The following is a 21,843-nucleotide window of genomic DNA, read 5'->3' on the forward strand; positions in this document are numbered from 1 at the left end:
TGCTGTAATTCATTTTATTCTGCAGGAATATTATTTGGGATGCGTAACACATCCACAATAGAGAGGAGTGCTTCGGCCACTTGTGCTCATGCAGCATTCGAGGAAGGTGGGAAGTCAGACTTATGCCGCTTGGAGGGTACAAGTTTTAGTTCAGTTAGTAAGTAAATTAAGTGTTACTGAAAGTGATGCAGACCCCCTCAAGATTTAAAAGAGGTGTCATTGAACTAGTTGTCATTCGACATATCATTACAAATATTATGAAAATATTTTATAAAGGTTGAAAAGTTACCGGGTGTTGCTTAAAAATCTTTTTCACAATAATAAAACCTTATTTTACAATTTAAGGGCCATATTACACAGTTTGTATTTATCAAAATTGCATTTATTTAAAAAAGTTTTTATTTAATTTGGACCCTTTTTGGGTTCCGTACAGAAAGACATGCAAAGCAATTCATTAAATTAAACAATAAAAATCTAGAATATTGGCAAGTTGTGAAAAAGAACAGGAGGTGAAAAATCATTTCAACGACTAAATGATATTGAAATGCCTATTCCACTGTAAATGTGTGCCGTAATTAGAATATTTTGTCAAACACTGCAATTAATAGGTTTCTCCCCAGTGTGCGTTCTTGCGTGTCTGTTTAAAGTTCTCTTCTCTGGGAATCTTTGATGACAAACTGAGCAGGCAAAAAGTTTCTCTCCAGTGTGCATTGTTGCGTGTCTGCTTAAAGTTCCCTTCTGACAGAATCTTTGATGACAAACTGAGCAGGCAAATGGCTTTTCTCCAGTGTGTATACGCATGTGTCTTTCTAAATGAATCTTCTGAGAAAATCTATTGTCACAAACTGTGCAGGCAAAACGCTTCTCTCCAGTGTGGGTTCTTGTGTGTTTGTTTAAATTTGTCTTTTCTGTGAATCTTTTACCACAAAATGTGCAGACAAAAGGCTTTTCTCCAGTGTGTGTATGCTTATGATTTTCTAAATGAGACTTATCAGAAAATTTTTTGTCACAAAGTGTGCAGACAAAACGCTTCACTCCAGTGTGAGTGCGTATGTGTATGTGTAGATTTCTTTTCCAGGGGAATCTTTCACCACAAACTGTGCAGACAAAAGGCTTTTCTCCAGTGTGTCTACACTTCTGCATCTCCAAAGGACTCTTTAGAGAAAATCTTTTTTCGCAAAGTGTGTCGGCGAAAGGCTTTTCTCCAGTATGTGTACACTTATGCATCTCCAAAAGACTCTTTCGAGAAAATCTTTTGTTGCAAAGTGTGCAGGTGAAAGGCTTCTCTCCAGTGTGTGTTTTTGCATGTCTCTTTAAAGTTCCCTTAACTGTGAATCTTTTACCACAAACTGAGCAGGGGAAAGGCTTCTCTCCAGTGTGCGTTCTTGCGTGTCTGCTTAAAGTTCCCTTCCGACAGAATCTTTGATGACAAACTGAGCAGGCAAATGGCTTTTCTCCAGTGTGTGTTTTCGCATGTCTCTTTAAGTTTACCTTCACGGAAAAACTTTTACCACAATGTGTGCAGACAAAAGGCTTTTCTCCGGTGTGTGTACGCATATGCTGTTCTAAATGACTCTTCTGGGAACAACTTTTGTCACAAAGTGTGCAGCGATAAGGTTTACAAAGCGCGCATTCGTTTGTGTCTCTATTCAATGATGACTTGTTTGAGGATTTCGAAGCATTTTGGTCAAAGTCATCCTCCTCCTCTTCAGTGTTGAAGTCAGAAGAATGTGACGTGAGGTCCTCGCTGTCCGAAAGCGGAGCTAAGGAGCCGTCCGGTTGCGACCGTCCCTCTCCTTTTGTTGTCAGGTGTTGAAATGAGCTGCCGCTCGAATGTTTCGCTGCTCCGCTCTCTTCGCTTGCACCTTCATCTTCTTCACTCTTTACACTCACAGTCTTTGAAAACTTGGAGATTTTATCTTCCTGTTCTTCTTCTTTAATGTAGGGTGTCTCTGGCTCCGCCTCCTGTTTGATGTACGGCATCACCGACTCCTCCTCCTGTTTAACGTGGGTGTGATCGCACATTCTTGGGTATATATCTTCTTCAGTCACGTCTGTGGTACACTGGATGAAAAAAAAATATAATCATAGGATTTTATAAAGTCAAGATCTTGCCATTGACATTTTTCCTCTTTAGTCGACATATATTATTTTTTTTAGCCAGCGATGCTAAGAGTAGCTCTACCGATTTCACCAATGAGACGTCGCAACAATAATCACATTAGAGCAGGGCGGTAAACCAAAAATTTACCGTCACCGAAATTCTTCACGATGACCGACGTAATTTTGACCAAGTCGGTAAATTCGGTAATTTAATAAAAAAAGAAAATATAGTCTTTTTATCCCGCTTTGACGCTGTGTTGTTCGGCTATGTTCATTCCCCTTTAAGAAAGCAGTGTGCTTACGTATGGAGTCACGTGGTTTTCAGGAAGCCAATCAAACAGAAGCCCGGTAGGCTAATGCTAACGGCTAACGCTAAAAGTAAATGGGATGGAGTCGGGCTTAAGTTAGCTAACTTAGCTTCGCCAAACTTTCACCCGGCATTAAGTAAACTCTTGGCGGGTTCCAGACGGGCTTTCACCCGCCGTCCTCCCTGGTTCTCACGATATTAGGAGAGGATGCTTTCAGTGCGTTCTTCTGGTAGCCAAGCCACAGGCTAACTCTAGCAGCTAACAACGGCTACAAATGAACGTGAAGGAGTCGGAGAGCGGCTCTAACCTTGTCGAAACGGCTGAAATTAATGAGTGGACTGGGCACGGACTTCATGTAGAAATCATCATGTTGCGTTATTTGGCATCTCTGTGTGATTTCTCTGAAAGCTTTCATGATGGTAAAGCACTCAGCATAAAGTAGCCTAATCAAACAGTGAAGCTTATATATGACAGTTTAATGGCCACAGCTATTTTTCTGTATGTGTTTGCTTTATTCTGCCATCATAAAACCTTAAATGTTTCATTGGCATCAGAACAATACAGCTTTAATCTGGTTGTGTCTGTGTGGAGGGTGCATGTATTAAAAAATGTTTCTGGGGAAAAAACAAAACAAAACAAACCTTGACGTAAACACTTGTGTTGAATAATTATATCACAGCAGCCATTACCAATAAATTGTCTGAAGTGTACTGTTAAAGCTGCAAGTCATTTGTTTTAGAATGACATGTTTGCATAGTCATCATATTGATTTTTATAATGTTGTACATTTTCCAAGTCATACAAGCTGTTATAAATGTTCACACTAGAATTCTTATTGTTTACAAAAAAATTTTTAATACTTAATGTTTAGACTGCATGTGCAATTGTTAGATTGAAAGCTGGTTAAATAAACTTAACGGGAAACGGTTAATTTGTATTCCATGCATTGATTCAAATTTTCAAATTATATAACAGTCTGCTTGGGCGCCCAGCCCTAACTCACATGACTCAATTATACGAATCAAACACAAGCTTGCTGTTCTATCGTATAATATATGTACTATTATTACTAATTATGAAGGAGGCGGCATGGTGGCAGAGTGGTTAATACGTCCACCTCACAGTTCTGAGATCAAGGGTTCAATCTCAAATATACTAAATTGTCCCTAGGTAGGAGTGTGTGTGCACGAATGCCCTAGGTAGGAGTGTGTGTGCACGAATGTGATTGGCTGGAAACCAATTCAGCGTGTACCCCGCCTACTGCCCATAGTTCGCTGGAATTGGCTCCGTGACCCTCCGAGGGTAAACGGATGGAAAATGAATGAATGAAGGAACTATTCAAACTAGGAACTATTTTCTCCACCAGAGGGCACTAATGCCCATTGGACGAATGATGGTTCATTTATTTAATTTCTTTCTCTGGTTGGAATTCAATGATTTTTTTTTTTTTTTAAATTTCTTTAGCTTACTGTGGTTATGTAATGGGTGGATGTACATTATTATAATAACAACAGTTTGTATAGATAACTTTGAGCTCAGGAAAAAAAATACCATTGTTTTAAAAAAAAAAAAAAAATCAAAAAAAAAATATAAGCAGTTACTCACAATGTAACACATGTTGACCCCGAAACGCAGTGTCAGCAACAAAATTAAGTTAAAAGAATATTCATAATAATAAGTTGACAATGAGCGTTTTTTTGTTTGCCATCATTCTTGAGGAGAATTCTAAATCAGGCTGCTTAGGCAATACTTTTCGCCAAGATCGTCATCCATTGAATATGGTACGGCCGCCGGTGTCATGCCAATGTAGTTACCCCAGTCAAAAATTGTATCCCCTGGGAGGAGCCATATGGAGGTAGATTTTTGTCTTTATTATACAATTAAAAAAAAGTTGCTCCATTTAAAAAAAAAAGTTGCTTCAATCAAAATATATATTTTCAATATTTTTTTTTTTAAAAGTCGCTTCAATCAAAAAAAAAAAAAATGTTTGAATGCAAAAATAAATTTGAAACTAAAAAAAAATAAATTTGAAACTAAAAAAAAAATGCATTTGAAAGCTGTTTTTCTTGGAGGGTTGGAGTCAAGTTTTATTTGATTGAAGCAACTTTTTTAATTGAAGTAATTATGAAATGTGTTTGGGCTACATTTTGGCTAGGACGTTTTTGTCTTTATTATTCAATCAAAAATTAGGTTGTTTAAAAAAATTTTTTTTTTTTTTCAAAAATCTAAATCACTCCAATCAAAAAAAATAATTTCAATCATAGAAAACGTTTTTGAATGCGAAAAAATATTTTAGATTGAAAAATTTGCATTTCAATACTTTTTCATTGAAAAGGTTTTCTTTGATTGTAGCAATCCTTTTGTGTTTGGGCCACATTATGTGTAGGACATTTCTGTCTCAACCATTCAAACCCCAAATATATCCCCAAAAATATTTTCAATCAAAGAAAAAAATCTTTATAAAATAAAATTACCTTCCCCTAAATTTTTTTTTTTTGGGGGGGGGGGGGTTGTATGCAAAGCAAATGACCGTCTAAGGTGCTAGTCACATAATCTGTTCGAAAAATTTTTTTTAACCCATTATAAAGATTTTTTTTAAAAATTCATTTAATTCATTTTTATTGCAGTTTTATTGCATTACAACTTATATATACAGTGATACCTCGGCTCACGAACGCTTAAGCTCACAAACTTTTCGCCTCAAGAACATTAAATTCGCGAGCATATAGTCTCTGCTGACGAACTAGTTTTCGGCGGACGAACCAATTCACGCGGTCGAAAAGCGCCACGAGAAGCTGACGCACGCTCACGGCGTCCCAGTTCGTCCCCTCACTTTCGTTGAGTGCGGACGTGGTTTGTGTTTGATAGAGATTTTGGACCATATTGAGTGTACTTTTGCTATTATGGGACCGAAAAAGAGTTACCTACAGTCCTTATGGAAGGTGACTCGTGTTACCAATTCGCCCTCGACTGGTAATTGGCGGTGCTTTCAGCTTCCCACCGTAGTGAGAAGTGGACCGGCGAGTCACGTTGGCTCGTTGTCGTCGGTTGTCTTTGGTTCGCCCGATTTCCTCTCCAGAAAGGTGGCGGCGTGCATACAAACACCCAGAGGCGTCGGAAGGCTTTTATTAACAACCAAAAGCATGTGGGGGGCACAGCAGCGGAGTCTACGCTAACTGCGCACTTTGCCAGTAACACTCTCCTTCCAAACAGTAACTCCCTCCCTCCCTCCTCCTCCCACTCCATTCCATCAAGCCATCACCTACCATCACAAAGGTAAATAAAACGACTTTATTACAAAGTACAGTTTATTTCTTTAATTATAATACAATAGCACATTTATTATACATAAAATAAGGTATATTTTTGTGTAGGCTTATTTAGTAGAAAATTATGTTTAATGGGGACCTGGGAACGGATTATTCTGGTTTTAATGGTTTATTATGGGAAATAAATGTTCGGAAGACGAACTTTTTGCCTTACACACACTTTCTGGGAACCGATTATGTTCGTGAGCTGAGGTATCACTGTATAGGAAAGTCAATTTCATGCAATGACACTTTTCGGTCACCAGGTGAGGCCCGCCACCGCCCCCCTTAAAATCTGCTTATGAACTCATTGAGTATTCTTTTCACCAAATACTTTTTTACTTGTACTTTTTTTTTTGGATGACTAGTTTTATTTTTACTTGAGTAATATTATTTTGTAGTAACGCTACTCCTACTTGAGTAAAGTTTTTGGCTACTCTACCCACCTCTGGCGAGGGAGGGTGACTTTTCTCAATGCACAACCACTTTGTTTCTTGTTCTTTTGAATCATTTAAGATTCGTAACGGTTTTTTTTTTTTGCCCGAGTGATAGACATAATTCAAACTGTCAAAGTTGGCGCAGCCTCGTTTTACGGCGCGACCCGGACGAAGACTGGAAACTGGTCTTGTGATTGGCTGATGATGACCACGGAAGCAAAACAGTCTTTTAAAATGGAAATATCTCTGCTCAACCGTTGATCGGTTTTAGAAGCATTTACAAAAAACGTGTTTCTTGCATGTCCATTTAAATAATATGGCCATTTCATGAACAATTGAAGTGGAAATCTTCCATTGTACAATTTTAAAACAAGTGAGCGAGGACGACTAAAACGCATCCTGTGCCTTGGCTAGCGAGCTAAGCTAAACAAAACTTAAGTAATGCCCGCCTGGGGAGCTTCTACAGCAAGCCAAACGACTTTCACGAAGCTTTAAATTGGGACTTTTTAGTGCACTGAATTCTTATTTGGATACTTACCCGATGAGAATGCTTTGGAGGAGCTCGTTTGGTTAAGAGAACACGAAAGAACTGCAAGTAGTGTGGCGAGGGTACACGGACGTTGCTTCAAGTGAACCGGAAGTAGAAACCTTCAGGCGCTGACACGTCAGTGTAAAATGTTGAAGCGTTCTGAATTAAAACTACTTCACATCACCTGAATACATAAATATTTCAAAAAACACCTTAAATATATCCGAGTTGTAGTAAACCATTAATAACTCGATTTTGAAGGCTCAGAACTTTGTCCATAAATGTATACGCAGGAGTGAAAGTGGCTAGAATGTATTGCCGGATTATTATTTGGGAGGGGGTTCAAAACTTCAAACCTCCAAAAACAACAGAAATGCAAAAAAAAAAAAAAAAAAAAAAACTGCTTTTAGCGGTTATACCTATTAAACACAAAAGGTTTTACACATGCATTAGGCTACTGCATTGCATTTACTGTAACAAGGAACACACGAGAAATTGATTTTCGTCCAAAATTGTATTTTTTCCGAATAATCTGCAAAATAACAGTAGACAAAAATCATAGTGACCCAAACCTCTAGTCCTAATTTTTATCTTCCCACATTTGCTCGCATCTAAATGCAAAACCTCAATTTTGATTACCGTAATTTTCGGACTATAAGCCGCTACTTTTTTCCTTCATTTTGATACCTGTGGCTTATAGTCCAGTGCGGCTTATTTGTTGATTTTTTTAGGTAACACTTTATTTGACAGCAGTGTCATAAGACTGTCATAAGATCATCAAAATTATGATATGACACTATCATGGACATTACTGAATGCTTATGTCATTAAGTGTAATTTGGCAAATTATGTCACAAACTCAATTTTTGTCCATCTTGGATCTTTTGCATCCATTCAAAAGTGGGATCATTTGCCGGATAACACTTAATGACATCTGTTATAAGCATTCATGAATGCTCAGAACAGAGAATTGTCATAATTATGATTGTGTAATGACAGTCTTATGGCACCACTGTCAAATAAAGTGTTAGCAAATACCATAACTAGCTATTGGTGAAACGATTGGAACAGTAACTGAAGAAATATTTAGCACAGAACATGATTTTTGATTGTTATTTACATCTGTAGCACTGCAATGCATGTTAAGAGGCATGTTGGATGACAACAGTCAACAGCAGGTGGCAGCAGAGGTTGACTGTCTCCCCCAAGGGAGCAGTGATTGCCAAATGAAGCTTCTTGAAGTAATAAATCTTTGCACCAATTGGTTCAAAGTTTAATGATGGTTCTTTTGGTCTTATGACAGTCGGTCATATGATAAATAGGACAAAGAACTCCTTCCTACCCAGTGCAATTCGGTTGCTAAATTTGCACATTTCTTGCACTTAGATGCAAAACTGTCTATGGCATTTTAAATTTGTAGTCTGTGTTATTTTATTGTATGTGTATGAGTGGTTGTGTTATCTGTTATCTGCATGCTTCCCTGCTGCAAGACAAGTTTCCTCTTCTTAGGGGACAATAAACTTAAACTGAACTGAACTGAACTGATGCTGCTATCAAACAAGGTTGTACCGGTTAATATCTTTTGGTGTAAATATCCCTTGATACAGTGAGGACAGCTGCGGCTTATAGTCCAGTGCGGCTTATCTATGAACAAATGCCGTTTTCGTGCCAAATTTGGTGGGCTGCGGCTTATAGTCAGGTGCGCCTTATAGTGCGAAAATTAGGGTACTTAATAACATAGGACGTACATTAAAACTAAAGATATTGTAAACATTTATTTATATGATTTTTTTTTTTTTTTTTTTAAGAAAAAAGTACCATTCGTGAACAAAAATAAGTACAAATGACTTACATAATGCAGTGAAATGGAATATATTTTGAAGATAACGCAAACATTGGCTTCTCTATTATAGGGAAATAACTAAGTAGCATAATATAGGTAAATGAACAAAAATAAGTCCAAAGTGCACATTAACTATATTGAGAAATGTATCACATTTCAGAAAAGCATTTCTCAACCTCAGTGCTGTAAAGAATTTTGCTTAAAATCATATTGTGTTCTACAGTGTATCACAACAGTGAGTACACCACTCGCATATCTGCAGATATTTAAGTATAATTTTTCATGGGACAACATTGACGAAATGACACTTTGAGACAAAGAAAACTAGTCTGTGTGCAGCTTATATAATAGAGTTGATTTTTCCCTCAAAATAACTCAAAATATAGCCATTATTATCAGAACCCCTGGCAACAAAAGTGAGTACACCCCATTGAAAAAACGTACATCCCTCAATGTCCAAATTGTGTACTGCTTTTCATTTTCCCTCCCAAATGTCGAGTGACTTGTTACAGGAGTGCTGTCAGCATTGGTGCAGAGATTGAAAAGGTGAGGTGTCAGCCTGTTAGTGCTCAGACCATACGCCGCACTCTACATCAAATTGTCAGTCGACATATCATGAAATTATTCATTACCCAGTGTGGCTTGTTGCGTGCGACACCAAATGGCTCTTCTGAGTGAATCTTTGATGACAAAGTGAGCAGGCAAACGCTTTCTCTCCAGTGTGCATTCTTGCGTGTCTGCTTAAAGTTCTCTTCTCTGCAAATCTTTCATGACAAACTGAGCAGGCAAAAGGCTTCTCTCCAGTGTGAGTTCTTGTGTGTCCCTTTAAAGTTCCCTTAGCTGTGAATCTTTTACCACAAACTGAGCAGGGGAAAGGCTTCTCTCCAGTGTGCGTTCTTTGGTGTCTGTTTAAAGTTCCCTTCTCTTTGAATCTTTTACCACAAACTGAGCAGGGGAAAGGCTTCCCTCCAGTGCGAGTTGCAGTGTGAGTTCTTGTGTGTTGGGTTAAATTTCTCTTTTCGGTGAATCTTTTGCAACAAAATGTGCAGACAAAAGGCTTCTCTCCAGTGTGGTATTTTGCGTGTCTGTTTAAAGTTCCCTTATCTGTGAATCTTTTACCACAAACTGAGCAGGGGAAAGGCTTCTCTCCAGTGTGTCTTTGCACGTGTCTCTTTAAATTTGTCTTCAAGCTGAATCCTCTACCACAATATGTGCAGACAAAAGGCTTTTCTACGGTGTGTGTAAGCATATGCTGTTCTAAATTAGTCTTCTGAGAACAACTTTTGTCACAAAGTAAACAGGGAAATGCTTTCCTTGCTGCGCCTTTTTGACTGTCTTTCTTCAATGATGACTTGTTGGTCGATTTCAAAGCATTTTGGTCAAAGGCATCCTCCTCCTCATCTGTGTTAAAGTCAGAAGAATGTGATGTTAAGTCGTCGCTGCCCGAAAGCGGTGCTAATAGGCCATCCGGTTGCGATCGTCCCTCTCCTTTTGTTGTCAGGTGTTGAAATGAGCTGCCGCTCGAATGTTTCACTGCTCCGGTCTCTTCGCTTGCACCTTCGTCTTCTTCACTCTTTACACTGACAGTCTTTGAAAATTTGGAGATTTTATCTTCCTGTTCTTCTTTAATGTAGGGTGTCTCTGGCTCCGCCTCCTGTTTGATGTACGGCATCACCGACTCCTCCTCCTGTTTAACGTGGGTGTGATCGCACATTCTAGAGTATATATCTTCTTCATTCACGTCTGTGGTACACTGGATGAATAAAATACATAATCATATGATTTTATAAAGTCAAGATCTTGCCATTGACATTTTTTCACTTTAGTCTACATATTATTTTTTTTCGCCAGCGATGCTAAAGGCCGAGTTATACTTCCGCGTCAGACCTACGCCGTCAAGGAAGAACCGAGTTACGACCCTACGCCGTAGCCTGACGCGCGCCTCTCGATTTTTCTAATCTTAGCGTCACGTAGACGTGTATGACGTGGCAAAAACGGACTGTGATTGGTCCGCTCAGACTGTTGTTTCTGGTTTAGCGCGAAATCACCGCCATTGTAGAATAGAATCAAACATTATTTTCTACATGCAAAAATGGACCAAGCCGACGGGAGTATCATCGAAGAGCAAGTCTCGTCAAGACATTATTGTGATTGCCAAATGGCAAGGTCGGCAATTGAAAAAAAAATTTTAAAAATGGAAGAACCACCGAGACGTGTGTTCGGAATCGAGTGGCCACATGAAGCGGTGACCCAGTCGGCCAAAAACTGCCAACTTTTTATCACTTTATGTCGTATTTTTGGTTAGTGCACTTCATCATTAATGAGTACATACAGTGCCTTGCAAAAGTATTCGGCCCCCTTGAACCTTGCAACCTTTCGCCACATTTCAGGCTTCAAACATAAAGATATAAAATTTTAATTTTTTGTCAAGAATCAACAACAAGTGGGACACAATCGTGAAGTGGAACAAAATCTATTGGATAATTTAAACTTTTTTAAAAAATAAAAAACTGAAAAGTGGGGCGTGCAATATTATTCGGCCCCCTTGCGTTAATACTTTGTAGCACCACCTTTTGCTCCAATTACAGCTGCAAGTCGCTTGGGGTATGTTTCTATCAGTTTTGCACATTGAGAGACTGACATTCTTGCCCATTCTTCCTTGCAAAACAGCTCCAGCTCAGTGATGTTGGATGGAGAGTGTTTGTGAACAGCAGTCTTCAGCTCTTTCCACAGATTCTCGATTGGATTCAGGTCTGGACTTTGACTTGGCCATTCTAACACCTGGATACGTTTATTTTTGAACCATTCCATTGTAGATTTGGCTTTATGTTTTGAATCATTGTCCTGTTGGAAGATAAATCTCCGTCCCAGTCTCAGGTCTTGTGCAGATACCAACAGATTTTCTTCCAGAATGTTCCTGTATTTGGCTGCATCCATCTTCCCGTCAAGTTTAACCATCTTCCCTGTCCCTGCTGAAGAAAAGCAGACCCAAACCATGATGCTGCCACCACCATGTTTGACAGTGGGGATGGTGTGTTCAGGGTGATGAGCTGTGTTGCTTTTACGCCAAACATATCGTTTTGCATTGTGGCCAAAAAGTTCAATTTTGGTTTCATCTGACCAGTGCACCTTCTTCCACATGTTTGGTGTGTCTCCCAGGTGGCTTGTGGCAAACTTTAAACGAGACTTTTTATGGATATCTTTGAGAAATGGCTTTCTTTTTGCCACTCTTCCATAAAGGCCAGATTTGTGCAGTGTACGACTGATTGTTGTCCTATGGACAGACTCTCCCACCTCAGCTGTAGATCTCTGCAGTTCATCCAGAGTGATCATGGGCCTCTTGGCTGCATCTCTGATCAGTTTTCTCCTTGTTTGAGAAGAAAGTTTGGAAGGACGGCCGGGTCTTGGTAGATTTGCAGTGGTCTGATGCTCCTTCCATTTCAATATGATGGCTTGCACAGTGCTCCTTGAGATGTTTAAAGCTTGGGAAATCTTTTTGCATCCAAATCCGGCTTTAAACTTCACCACAACAGTATCTCGGACCTGCCTGGTGTGTTCCTTGGTTTTCATAATGCTCTCTGCACTTTAAACAGAACCCTGAGACTATCACTGAGCAGGTGCATTTATACGGAGACTTGATTACACACAGGTGGATTCTATTTATCATCATCGGTCATTTAGGACAACATTGGATCATTCAGAGATCCTCACTGAACTTCTGGAGTGAGTTTGCTGCACTTAAAGTAAAGGGGCCGAATAATATTGCACGCCCCACTTTTCAGATTTTTATTTGTTAAAAAAGTTTAAATTATCCAATAAATGTTGTTCCACTTCACGATTGTGTCCCACTTGTTGTTGATTCTTGACAAAAAAATTAAATTTCATATCTTTATGTTTGAAGCCTGAAATGTGGCGAAAGGTTGCAAGAATCAAGGGGGCCGAATACTTTTGCAAGGCACTGTATGTTTGCTGTGAGTCTGTGACTTATTTACGTGTCACATTTCAAGTATATAAAGAATAAAGCACAGATTTGGTGTCATAAGAGTTGTTTTGATCTTTAATTTTCAATAACAGACAGTTCACACACACACGATACATCATCACTGATTGAGAGTGCCTCGGTGCTTTTTATGATAACGTTAAAATCAAGGCTCCCAACGCAGTTTGGGAAGTTCCATAGACGCCAGAAATCTGCTATGGCTTCCCACTGGCTGGTTGTAGGACACGGCAAACAAATCGATCTGGAGGGCTTTGCAGACCTTGAACGCAGTGCTCGACGCCAGTTTGAAGCTAGCCGCCACAGCTAGCTCTCTCCACCCGACTCTAAAACTCTCTGTGCGGCATCAAAAGTCGGCCAGACCGCCTCGAAACAGTCTTCTGCGTCGCCTGCCCCTCAACATTTGTATGTTCAATATTTATTCAGTGTTGATGAGCAGAATGTTTACTTTCAAGAGTTCCATCTTGCATTGTTTATTTTTTCTCCGACTAGCGGAAGTCAACAAGCATGCCCCAAAACCGTACAAACATAACGCCACATCCCTCTAGTGGCTTGGCGGTGAATTACAGAGCAACACGTTCCCTCACCGCAGAACTACCGAATGTCGAATGACGCCGTAGTCGCTGCGCCGTCCCTGCAACGCGGGAGTATAACTCAGGCTTAAGAGTAGCTCTACCGATTTCACTAATGAGACATCGCAACAATAATCACATGACTCAATTATACGAATCAAACGCAAGCTTGCTGTTCTATCGTATAATATTATATCTACTATTATTACATGTACTATCTATATATATATATATATACACACACACACTCACCGGCCACTTTATTAGGTATACCATGCTAGTAACGGTTTGGACCCACTTTTGCCTTCAGAACTGCCTCAATTCTTCGTGTCATAGATTCAACGAGGTGCTGCAAGTATTCCTCAGAGAGTTTGGCCCATATTGACATGATGGCATCACACAGTTGGTGCAGATTTGTCGGCTGCACATCCATGATGCGAATCTCCCGTTCCACCACATCCCAAAGACGCTCTATTGGATTGAGATCTGGTGACTGTGGAGGCCATTTGAGTACAGTGAACTAATTATCATGTTCAAGAAACCAGTCTGAGACGATTCCAGCTTGATGACATGGCGCATTATCCTGCTGAAAGTAGCCATCAGAAGTTGGGTACATTGGGGTCATAAAGGGATGGACATGGTCAGCAACAATACTCAAGTAGGCTGTGGCGTTCCAACGATGCTCAACTGGTACCAAGGGGCCCAAAGAGTGCCAAGAAAATATTCTCCACACCAGTACACCACCACCACCAGCCTGAACCGTTGATACAAGGCAGGATGGATCCATGCTTTCATGTAGTTGACGCCAAATTCTGACCCTACCATCCGAATGTCGCAGCAGAAATCGAGACTCATCAGACCAGGCAACGTCATTCCAATCTTCTATTGTGCAATTTCGATGAGCTTGTGCAAATTGTAGCCTCAGTTTCCTGTTCTTAGCTGAAAGGAGTGGCACCCGGCGTGGTCTTCTGCTGCTGTAGCCCATGTGCCTCAAAGTTTGACGTACTGTGCGTTCAAAGATGCTCTTCTGCCTACCTTGGTTGTAACGGGTGGTTATTTGACTCACTGTTGCCTTTCTATCAGCTCGAACCAGTCTGGCCATTCTCCTCTGATCTCTGGCATCAACAAGGCATTTCCGCCCACAGAACTGCCGCTCACTGGATATTTTTTCTTTTTCGGACCATTCTCTGTAAACCCTAGAGATGGTTGTGCGTGAAAATCCCAGTAGATCAGTTTCTGAAATACTCAGACCAGCCCTTCTGGCACCAACAACCATGACACATTCAAAGTCGTTCAAATCACCTTTCTTCCCCATACTGATGCTCGGTTTGAACTCCAGGAGATTGTCTTAAACCATGTATACATGCCTAAATGCACTGAGTTGCCGCCATGTGACTGGCTGATTAGAAATTAAGTGTTCACGAGCAGTTGGACAGGTGTACCTAATAAAGTAGACGGTGAGTGTGTGTGTATATATATATATATATATATATATATATATATATATATATATATATATATTAGGGCTGTCCCAAACGACTAATTTTCTCCCGATTAGTCAGCCGACTATTTTTTACGATCAGTCGACTAATCTAATAATTTTTAAAAAATTTAAAAATTTTTTGTTTTTGTTTACTAATTTAGCAATGAAATTTTTGTTGATGCTTATCAATTCACAAAAAACATATTGGAACACTTAAATTATTTATTAAAGTACAAATGAACACATAAATAATAATAAATCACAAATAAACAATTAGTTCAAATGCTGATAAAATTTACTAGTGTAGCATCCCTGATTGAAATGGTGGTCTCTTAAACTGATGGTTTACAACTTTTATTCCATCCTTGATGTAATCACACAGTAAGAGCTATGGTGCACACAAATAAAACAACACAATTAGAAATTAACAAAAACTTTTCACCTTTTTCCTTTTAAACCTTATTTATATATCAATGAATTGCCTTTACCTTAATTTATTACCTTATCATTGACAAGCTCTCCCTTGAGTGCAATCACTGTATATACTGTATATATTTATGACCTTTTAACCTTATATAATTTTCTATACCATAAAATAAACCATAACATGAAATATACCTTTCAGTTAGCATTAAGGACAATACTAATAGCACTTATAGGCCCATTGTCAATGAAACATTATTATTCAGTAAGGCGACAGCACCCTCTGGTGTACAAAAAATGGAAAAAAAAAAAAAAAATTACAAACGGTGACGGCACTTGAGGTGTTTAATCACGGCCGACGTGCAGTCAAGCTTGGCATTGAACAGACAGGACAGAAGACTACCCTTCGTTGTTTCTTTGAAATAAGTCAATGTTTTGGATACTCTGGTGCGCTTTTTTTTTGGCTTTATGCCGCTTTCCCCGCTTGCATACAGAGCATCCGACATTCTGAACTTTCCACGCATGTATTTTTTTTTTAACGCTTCATTAACCGTCGACGGGATGTTGTGCTCGTCGACGGATTTACGTCATCGATGACGTCGACTAGTCGGGACAGCTCTATACATATATATATATATATATATATATATATATATATATATATATATATATATATATATATACTATCGTACAACTAATTATGAAGGAGGCGGCATGGTGGCAGAGTGGATAATACGTCCACCTCACAGTTCTGATATCAAGGGTTTAATCCCTAATATACTAAATTGTCCCTAGGTAGGAGTGTGTCTGCACGAATGGTTTGTTCGTCTCCTTGTGATTGGCTGGAAACCAATTCAGGGTGTACCCTGCCTACTGCACATAGTTAGCTGGAATTGGCTCCGTGACCCTCGTGAGGGTAAGCGGATGGAAAATGAAGGAACTATTCAAACTAGGAACTATTTTCTCCACCAGACGGCACTAATGCCCATTGGACGAATGATGGTTCATTTATTTAATTTCTTTCTGGTCGGAATTCAATGATTTTTTTGTTGTTGTATTTCTTTAGCTTAATGTGGTTATGTAATGGGTGGATGTACAGTATTATAATAACAACAGTTTGCCTAGATAACTTTGAGCTCAGGAAAAAAAAAATGCCATTGTTTAAAAAAAAAAAAAAAAAAAAATCCAACAAAAATATAAGCACTTACTCACAATGTTACTCATAGGCGGAGTTTGATTTTTGGAGCAGGAGGGGCACAACATGTTGATGACCCCGAAACGCAGGGTCAGCAACAAAATTAAGTTACAAGAATATTTATAATAATAAGTTGACAATGAGCGGTTTTTTGTTTCCCATCATTCTTGAGAGGAATTCTAAATCTGGCTGCTGAGGCAATACTTTTCGCCAAGATCGTCATCCATTGAATATGGTACGGCCGCCGGTGTCATGCCAATGTAGTTACCCCAGTCAAAAATTGTATCCCCTGGGCGGAGCCATATGGAGGTAGATTTGTGTCTTTATTGTACAATAAAAAAAAAGTCGCTTGAATAAAAAAAAAAAATGAATGCAAAAATAAATTTGAAACTAAAAAAAAATGCATGTGAAAGATGTTTTTCTTGGAGGATTGGAGTTAAGTTCTATTTGATTGAAGCAACTTTTTTGATTGAAGTAATTATGATAGGTGTTTGGGCTACATTTTGGCTAGGACGTTTTTGTCTTTATTATTCAATCAAAAATTAAGTTGTTTTAAAAAATGAATATTTTCAAAAAGATAATCACTTCAATAAAAAAAATAAAAATTTCAATCATAGAAAACGTTTTTGAATGCGAAAAAATTGCATTGAACACTTTTTCATTGAAAAGGTTTTCTTTGATTGAAGCAATCCTTTTTGTGTTTGGGCCACATTCTGGGTAGGACATTTCTGTCTAAATCATTCAATCCCCAAAGACTTTGCTTTAATCAAAAAAATTATTTTCAATCAAAAAAAAAAAAAACTTTTATAAAATAAAATTACTAGGGCTGTCAAATGATTAAAACTTTTAATCTAGTTAATTACAGCTTAAGAATTAATTAATCGTAATTAATCGCAATTAATCGCAATTCAAACCATCTCTAAAATATGCCATATTTTTATGTAAATTATTGTTGGAATGGAAAGATAAGACACATGACGGATATATACATACAACATACTGTACATCAGTACTGTATTTGTTTATTGTAACAATAAATCCACAAATGGCATTATTAACATTCTTTCTGTTAAAGTGATCCACGGATAGAAAGACTTGTAGTTCTTAAACGATAAATGTTATAGTTACAAGTAATAGTAATTTTATATTAAAACCCCTCTTCATGTTTTCATTTTAATAAAATTTGTAAAATTTTCAATCAAAAGTAGAGTTAATATACTAATAAGAAGAATAAAAATAGAGTGAAAAGTTTTACGTGTATTTTGCATAGCTAAATTGATATGGAATGCCAGTTTATTTAGCATTGTTGTTTAACTGTGTGTCAGAATAGGGCCTCGTTACTATAGACTGAAGTGCTTTTCTTTTTGAGAACATTTTTTTTTTTTTTGAGAGAGAGATAGGAATATTATTTTTGTGTGCTTTCACTAAATGATACTTATGTTTTTTGTGAAGGAGAAGCTTATGCCAATAAACGGCGCGCCTGTGTCCACTCGCCTTTACTGCAGTGGGGAGAACAAGTATTTGATACACTGCCAAAACCCATTGGCAGTGTATCAAATACTTGTTCTCACCACTGTATCTGTACATATCTTGCCCAAAATAAAACAAGAGACACATAATTTCCACTAAAAGAAAGAAAACTTACCGAAATAGGTGTGGAGCACAAATAGCAATTTGCATTGCATTATGAATACAGCATAAACGTCTCACAACTACTAATTCTCCCACGTTTAGAAGACATAACATGAGTATGGAACGGCGCTGCCCCCAAGCGGTCGGTGGCATTCTCTTCACTCTTAATGTCCATAAACGGCCTCATTGTAATGTTTGAGGCGATATGCCAGCGGGTGCGTTAATTGCGTCAAATATTTTAACGTGATTAATTTAAAAAATTAATTAATGCCCGTTAACGCGATAATTTTGACAGCCCTAAAAATTACCTTCCCCTAATTTCTTTTTTTTTTTTTTTGGCGGGGGGGATTATATGCAAAGCAAATGACCGTCTAAGGTGCTGGTCACATCATCTGTTCGAAAAAATAATTTTAACCAATTATAAAGATTTTTTTTTTAAAATTCTGCCGTTTTATTGCATTACAACTAGGAAAGTCAATTTCATGCAATGACATTTTTCGGCCACCTGGTGGAGCCTGTCCCCCCCTTAAAATCCGCTTATGAACTCATTAATTGAGTATCCTTTTCACCAAATACTTTTTTTTACTTGTACTTCGGTGGGGTGGCGTGGCTCAGTGGTAGAGTGGTTGTCCCCCAACCCAGAGGTTGTGGGTTCGATTCTTCGCCCTGATGAACTCGCCTAAGTATCCTTGGGCAAGATACTGAACCCCACGTTGCTCCTGGTGCTGCGTCACCAGTAGGTGAATGGCGAGATAGTGTAAAGCGCCTTGAAAGGTGGAAAAGCGCTATATAAGTATAACACCATTTACATTTTTTGGATGACTACTTTTACTTTTACTTGAGTAATAATATTTTGTTGTAACGCTACTCGAGTAAAATTTTTGGCTACTCCACCCACCTCTGGCGAGGGAGGGTTACTTTTCTCAATGCACAACCACTCTGTTTCTTGTTCTTTTGAATCATTTAAGATTCGTAACGTTTTTGGGGTTTTTTTTTTGCCCGAGTGGTCGACATAATTCAAACTGTCAAAGTGGCCGCAGCCTTATTTTACGGCGCGACCCGGACGAAGACTGGAAACTGGTCTCGTGATTGGTTGATGATGACCACGGAAGCAACAATGTTTTAAAATGGAAATATCTCTGCTTAACAGCTGAGATCAATATTAGAAGCATTTACAAAAAAACGTGTTTCTTGCATGTCCATTTAAATAATATGGCCGTTTCATGAACAATTGAAGTGGAAATCTTACATTGTACACTTTTAAAACAAGTGAGCGAGGACGACTAAAACGCATCCTGTGCCTTGGCTAGCGCGCTAAGCTAAACAAAACTTAATAGTAATGCACTCCAGGGGAGCTTCTACAGCAAGCCAAACGACTTTCATGAAGCTTTAAGTTGGGACTTTTCAGTCCACTGAATTCTTACTTGAATACTTACCCGATTAAAATACTTTGGAGGAGCTCGTTTGGTTAAGAGAACACGAAAGAACTGCAAGTAGTGTGGCGAGGGTACACGGACGTTGTGTCAAGTGAACCGGAAGTAGAAACGTTCGGGCGCTGAAACGTAAGTGTTACATGTTGAAGCGTTTGGAAGTAAAAGAAGTACTTCACATCACTCGACTCCAAAAATAATTCAATAAATATTGTAAACATATCCGAATTGTACTCATAACAAAACCACAGAAATGCAAAGAAAACTTTTTGGCGGCTAGTGCATTACATTTACTGTAACATGCTACACACGAGAAACTATTTTCGTCCAATATTTTATTTTTTCCAATGGTCTGAAAAATGCCAGTAAACAACAACAATACAGTAACACCAACCTCCAACTCCTAATTTTTATTTTCCCTCATTACCTTGCATCTAAATGCAAAACCTCAATTTTGATTACTTAATAACAGATGATGTACTTTAAAATTGAAGCTATTGTAAACATTTACTTCTATGATTTAAAAAACAAACAAAACAAAAAAACATACATTAACAAAAATAAGTGCAAATGACTTACATAATGCACAGTGAAATGGAATATATTTTGAACATAACGCAAATATTGCCTTTATAAGGAAAAAATTAAGTAGCCAACTACAGTGCCTTGCAAAAGTATTCGGCCCCCTTGAATCTTGCAACCTTTCGCCACATTTCAGGCTTCAAACATAAAGATATGAAATTTAATTTTTTTGTCAAGACTCAACAACAAGTGGGACACAATCGTGAAGTGGAACAACATTTATTGGATAATTTAAACTTTTTTAACAAATAAAAAACTGAAAAGTGGGGCGTGCCCCTTTACTTTCAGTGCAGCAAACTCACTCCAGAAGTTCAGTGAGGATCTCTGAATGATCCAATGTTGTCCTAAATGACCGATGATGATAAACAGAATCCACTTGTGTGTAATCAAGTCCCCGTATAAATGCATCTGCTCTGTGATAGTCTCAGGGTTCTGTTTAAAGTGCAGAGAGCATTATGAAAACCAAGGAACACACCAGGCAGGTCCGAGATACTGTTGTGGAGAAGTTTAAAGCCGGATTTGGATACAAAAAGATTTCCCAAGCTTTAAACATCTCAAGGAGCACTGTGCAAGCCATCATATTGAAATGGAAGGAGCATCAGACCACTGCAAATCTACCAAGACCCGGCCGTCCTTCCAAACTTTCTTCTCAAACAAGGAGAAAACTGATCAGAGATGCAGCCAAGAGGCCCATGATCACTCTGGATGAACTGCAGAGATCTACAGCTGAGGTGGGAGAGTCTGTCCATAGGACAACAATCAGTCGTACACTGCACAAATCTGGCCTTTATGGAAGAGTGGCAAGAAGAAAGCCATTTCTCAAAGATATCCATAAAAAGTCTCGTTTAAAGTTTGCCACAAGCCACCTGGGAGACACACCAAACATGTGGAAGAAGGTGCTCTGGTCAGATGAAACCAAAATTGAACTTATTGGCCACAATGCAAAACGATATGTTTGGCGTAAAAGCAACACAGCTCATCACCCTGAACACACCATCCCCACTGTCAAACATGGTGGTGGCAGCATCATGGTTTGGGCCTGCTTTTCTTCAGCAGGGACAGGGAAGATGGTTAAAATTGACGGGAAGATGGATGCAGCCAAATACAGGAACATTCTGGAAGAAAACCTGTTGGTATCTGCACAAGACCTGTGACTAGGACGGAGATTTATCTTCCAACAGGACAATGATCCAAAACATAAAGCCAAATCTACAATGGAATGGTTAAAAAATAAACGTATCCAGGTGTTAGAATGGCCAAGTCAAAGTACAGACCTGAATCCAATCGAGAATCTGTGGAAAGAGCTGAAGACTGCTGTTCACAAACACTCTCCATCCAACCTCACTGAGCTCGAGCTGTTTTGCAAGGAAGAATGGGCAAGAATGTCAGTCTCTCGATGTGCAAAACTGATAGAAACATACCCCAAGCGACTTGCAGCTGTAATTGGAGCAAAAGGTGGCGCTACAAAGTATTAACGCAAGGGGGCCAAATAATATTGCATGCCCCACTTTTCAGTTTTTTATTTGTTAAAAAAGTTTAAATTATCCAATAAATTTTGTTCCACTTCACGATTGTGTCCCACTTGTTGTTGATTCTTGACAAAAAATTAAAATGTTATATCTTTATGTTTGAAGCCTGAAATGTGGCGAAAGGTTGCAAGGTTCAAGGGAGCCGAATACTTTTGCAAGGCACTGTATATTGCCAAATGTATCACATTTCAGCGAAGCATTTCTCGACCTCATTTCAGTAATTTTTTTTGCTGCATGTAATGCTTAATGTGTCATTTATGATATAAATTACATTACATATATACAATTTTTTAAATTGTTTAAAAATATATATATTTTATGTATAAGGACCACATAAAGCTTTCAAATTAAAAAAAATAACTTCATTATTTCTGGGGTCAGGGATAACAACATGGAAGATGTTCTGAACCTCCCCATCAGAGCAAATAAGATTAAAGAAAGTCTCAACTCTTTCCTTTCTCTTAAAGATCTG

The 21,843-nt window shown here is 38.5% G+C and overlaps 2 protein-coding genes across 3 annotated transcripts; both read right to left on the reverse strand.

Moving 5' to 3' along the window:
• Positions 1-361: 361 nt before the first annotated feature.
• LOC130917581 (gastrula zinc finger protein XlCGF57.1-like) lies at positions 362-6,834 on the reverse strand. Of its 2 annotated transcripts, XM_057839258.1 has the most exons (3): positions 6,695-6,834; positions 945-2,064; positions 370-776 (listed from the first exon to the last, which is right to left on the reverse strand). In XM_057839258.1, the coding sequence occupies exons 2-3, from the start codon at positions 2,023-2,025 to the stop codon at positions 589-591; spliced, it is 1,269 nt and encodes a 422-aa protein (XP_057695241.1). In that variant the 5' UTR covers positions 2,026-2,064; positions 6,695-6,834; the 3' UTR covers positions 370-588. The 2 variants fall into 2 exon arrangements, with proteins under 2 accessions (XP_057695161.1, XP_057695241.1); XM_057839178.1 differs by having other exon boundaries at positions 362-2,064.
• A 1,717-nt stretch (positions 6,835-8,551) lies between these two features.
• On the reverse strand, positions 8,552-19,381 carry LOC130917840 (gastrula zinc finger protein XlCGF8.2DB-like). The gene is made up of 2 exons (XM_057839607.1): positions 19,267-19,381; positions 8,552-10,281 (listed from the first exon to the last, which is right to left on the reverse strand). Exon 2 carries the CDS (start codon positions 10,240-10,242, stop codon positions 9,157-9,159), a length of 1,086 nt encoding a protein of 361 aa, XP_057695590.1. The 5' UTR covers positions 10,243-10,281; positions 19,267-19,381; the 3' UTR covers positions 8,552-9,156.
• Between the last annotated feature and the right edge of the window lie 2,462 nt (positions 19,382-21,843).

Source organism: Corythoichthys intestinalis, chromosome 1, assembly GCF_030265065.1.
Source record: "Corythoichthys intestinalis isolate RoL2023-P3 chromosome 1, ASM3026506v1, whole genome shotgun sequence".
Lineage (NCBI taxonomy): Eukaryota > Metazoa > Chordata > Actinopteri > Syngnathiformes > Syngnathidae > Corythoichthys > Corythoichthys intestinalis.

Bases quoted from the DNA above. Each gene is read 5' to 3' on its own strand.
- LOC130917581 (XM_057839178.1), bottom strand. From the start codon at position 2,025: ATGTGCGATCACACCCACGTTAAACAGGAGGAGGAGTCGGTGATGCCG.
- LOC130917840 (XM_057839607.1), bottom strand. From the start codon at position 10,242: ATGTGCGATCACACCCACGTTAAACAGGAGGAGGAGTCGGTGATGCCG.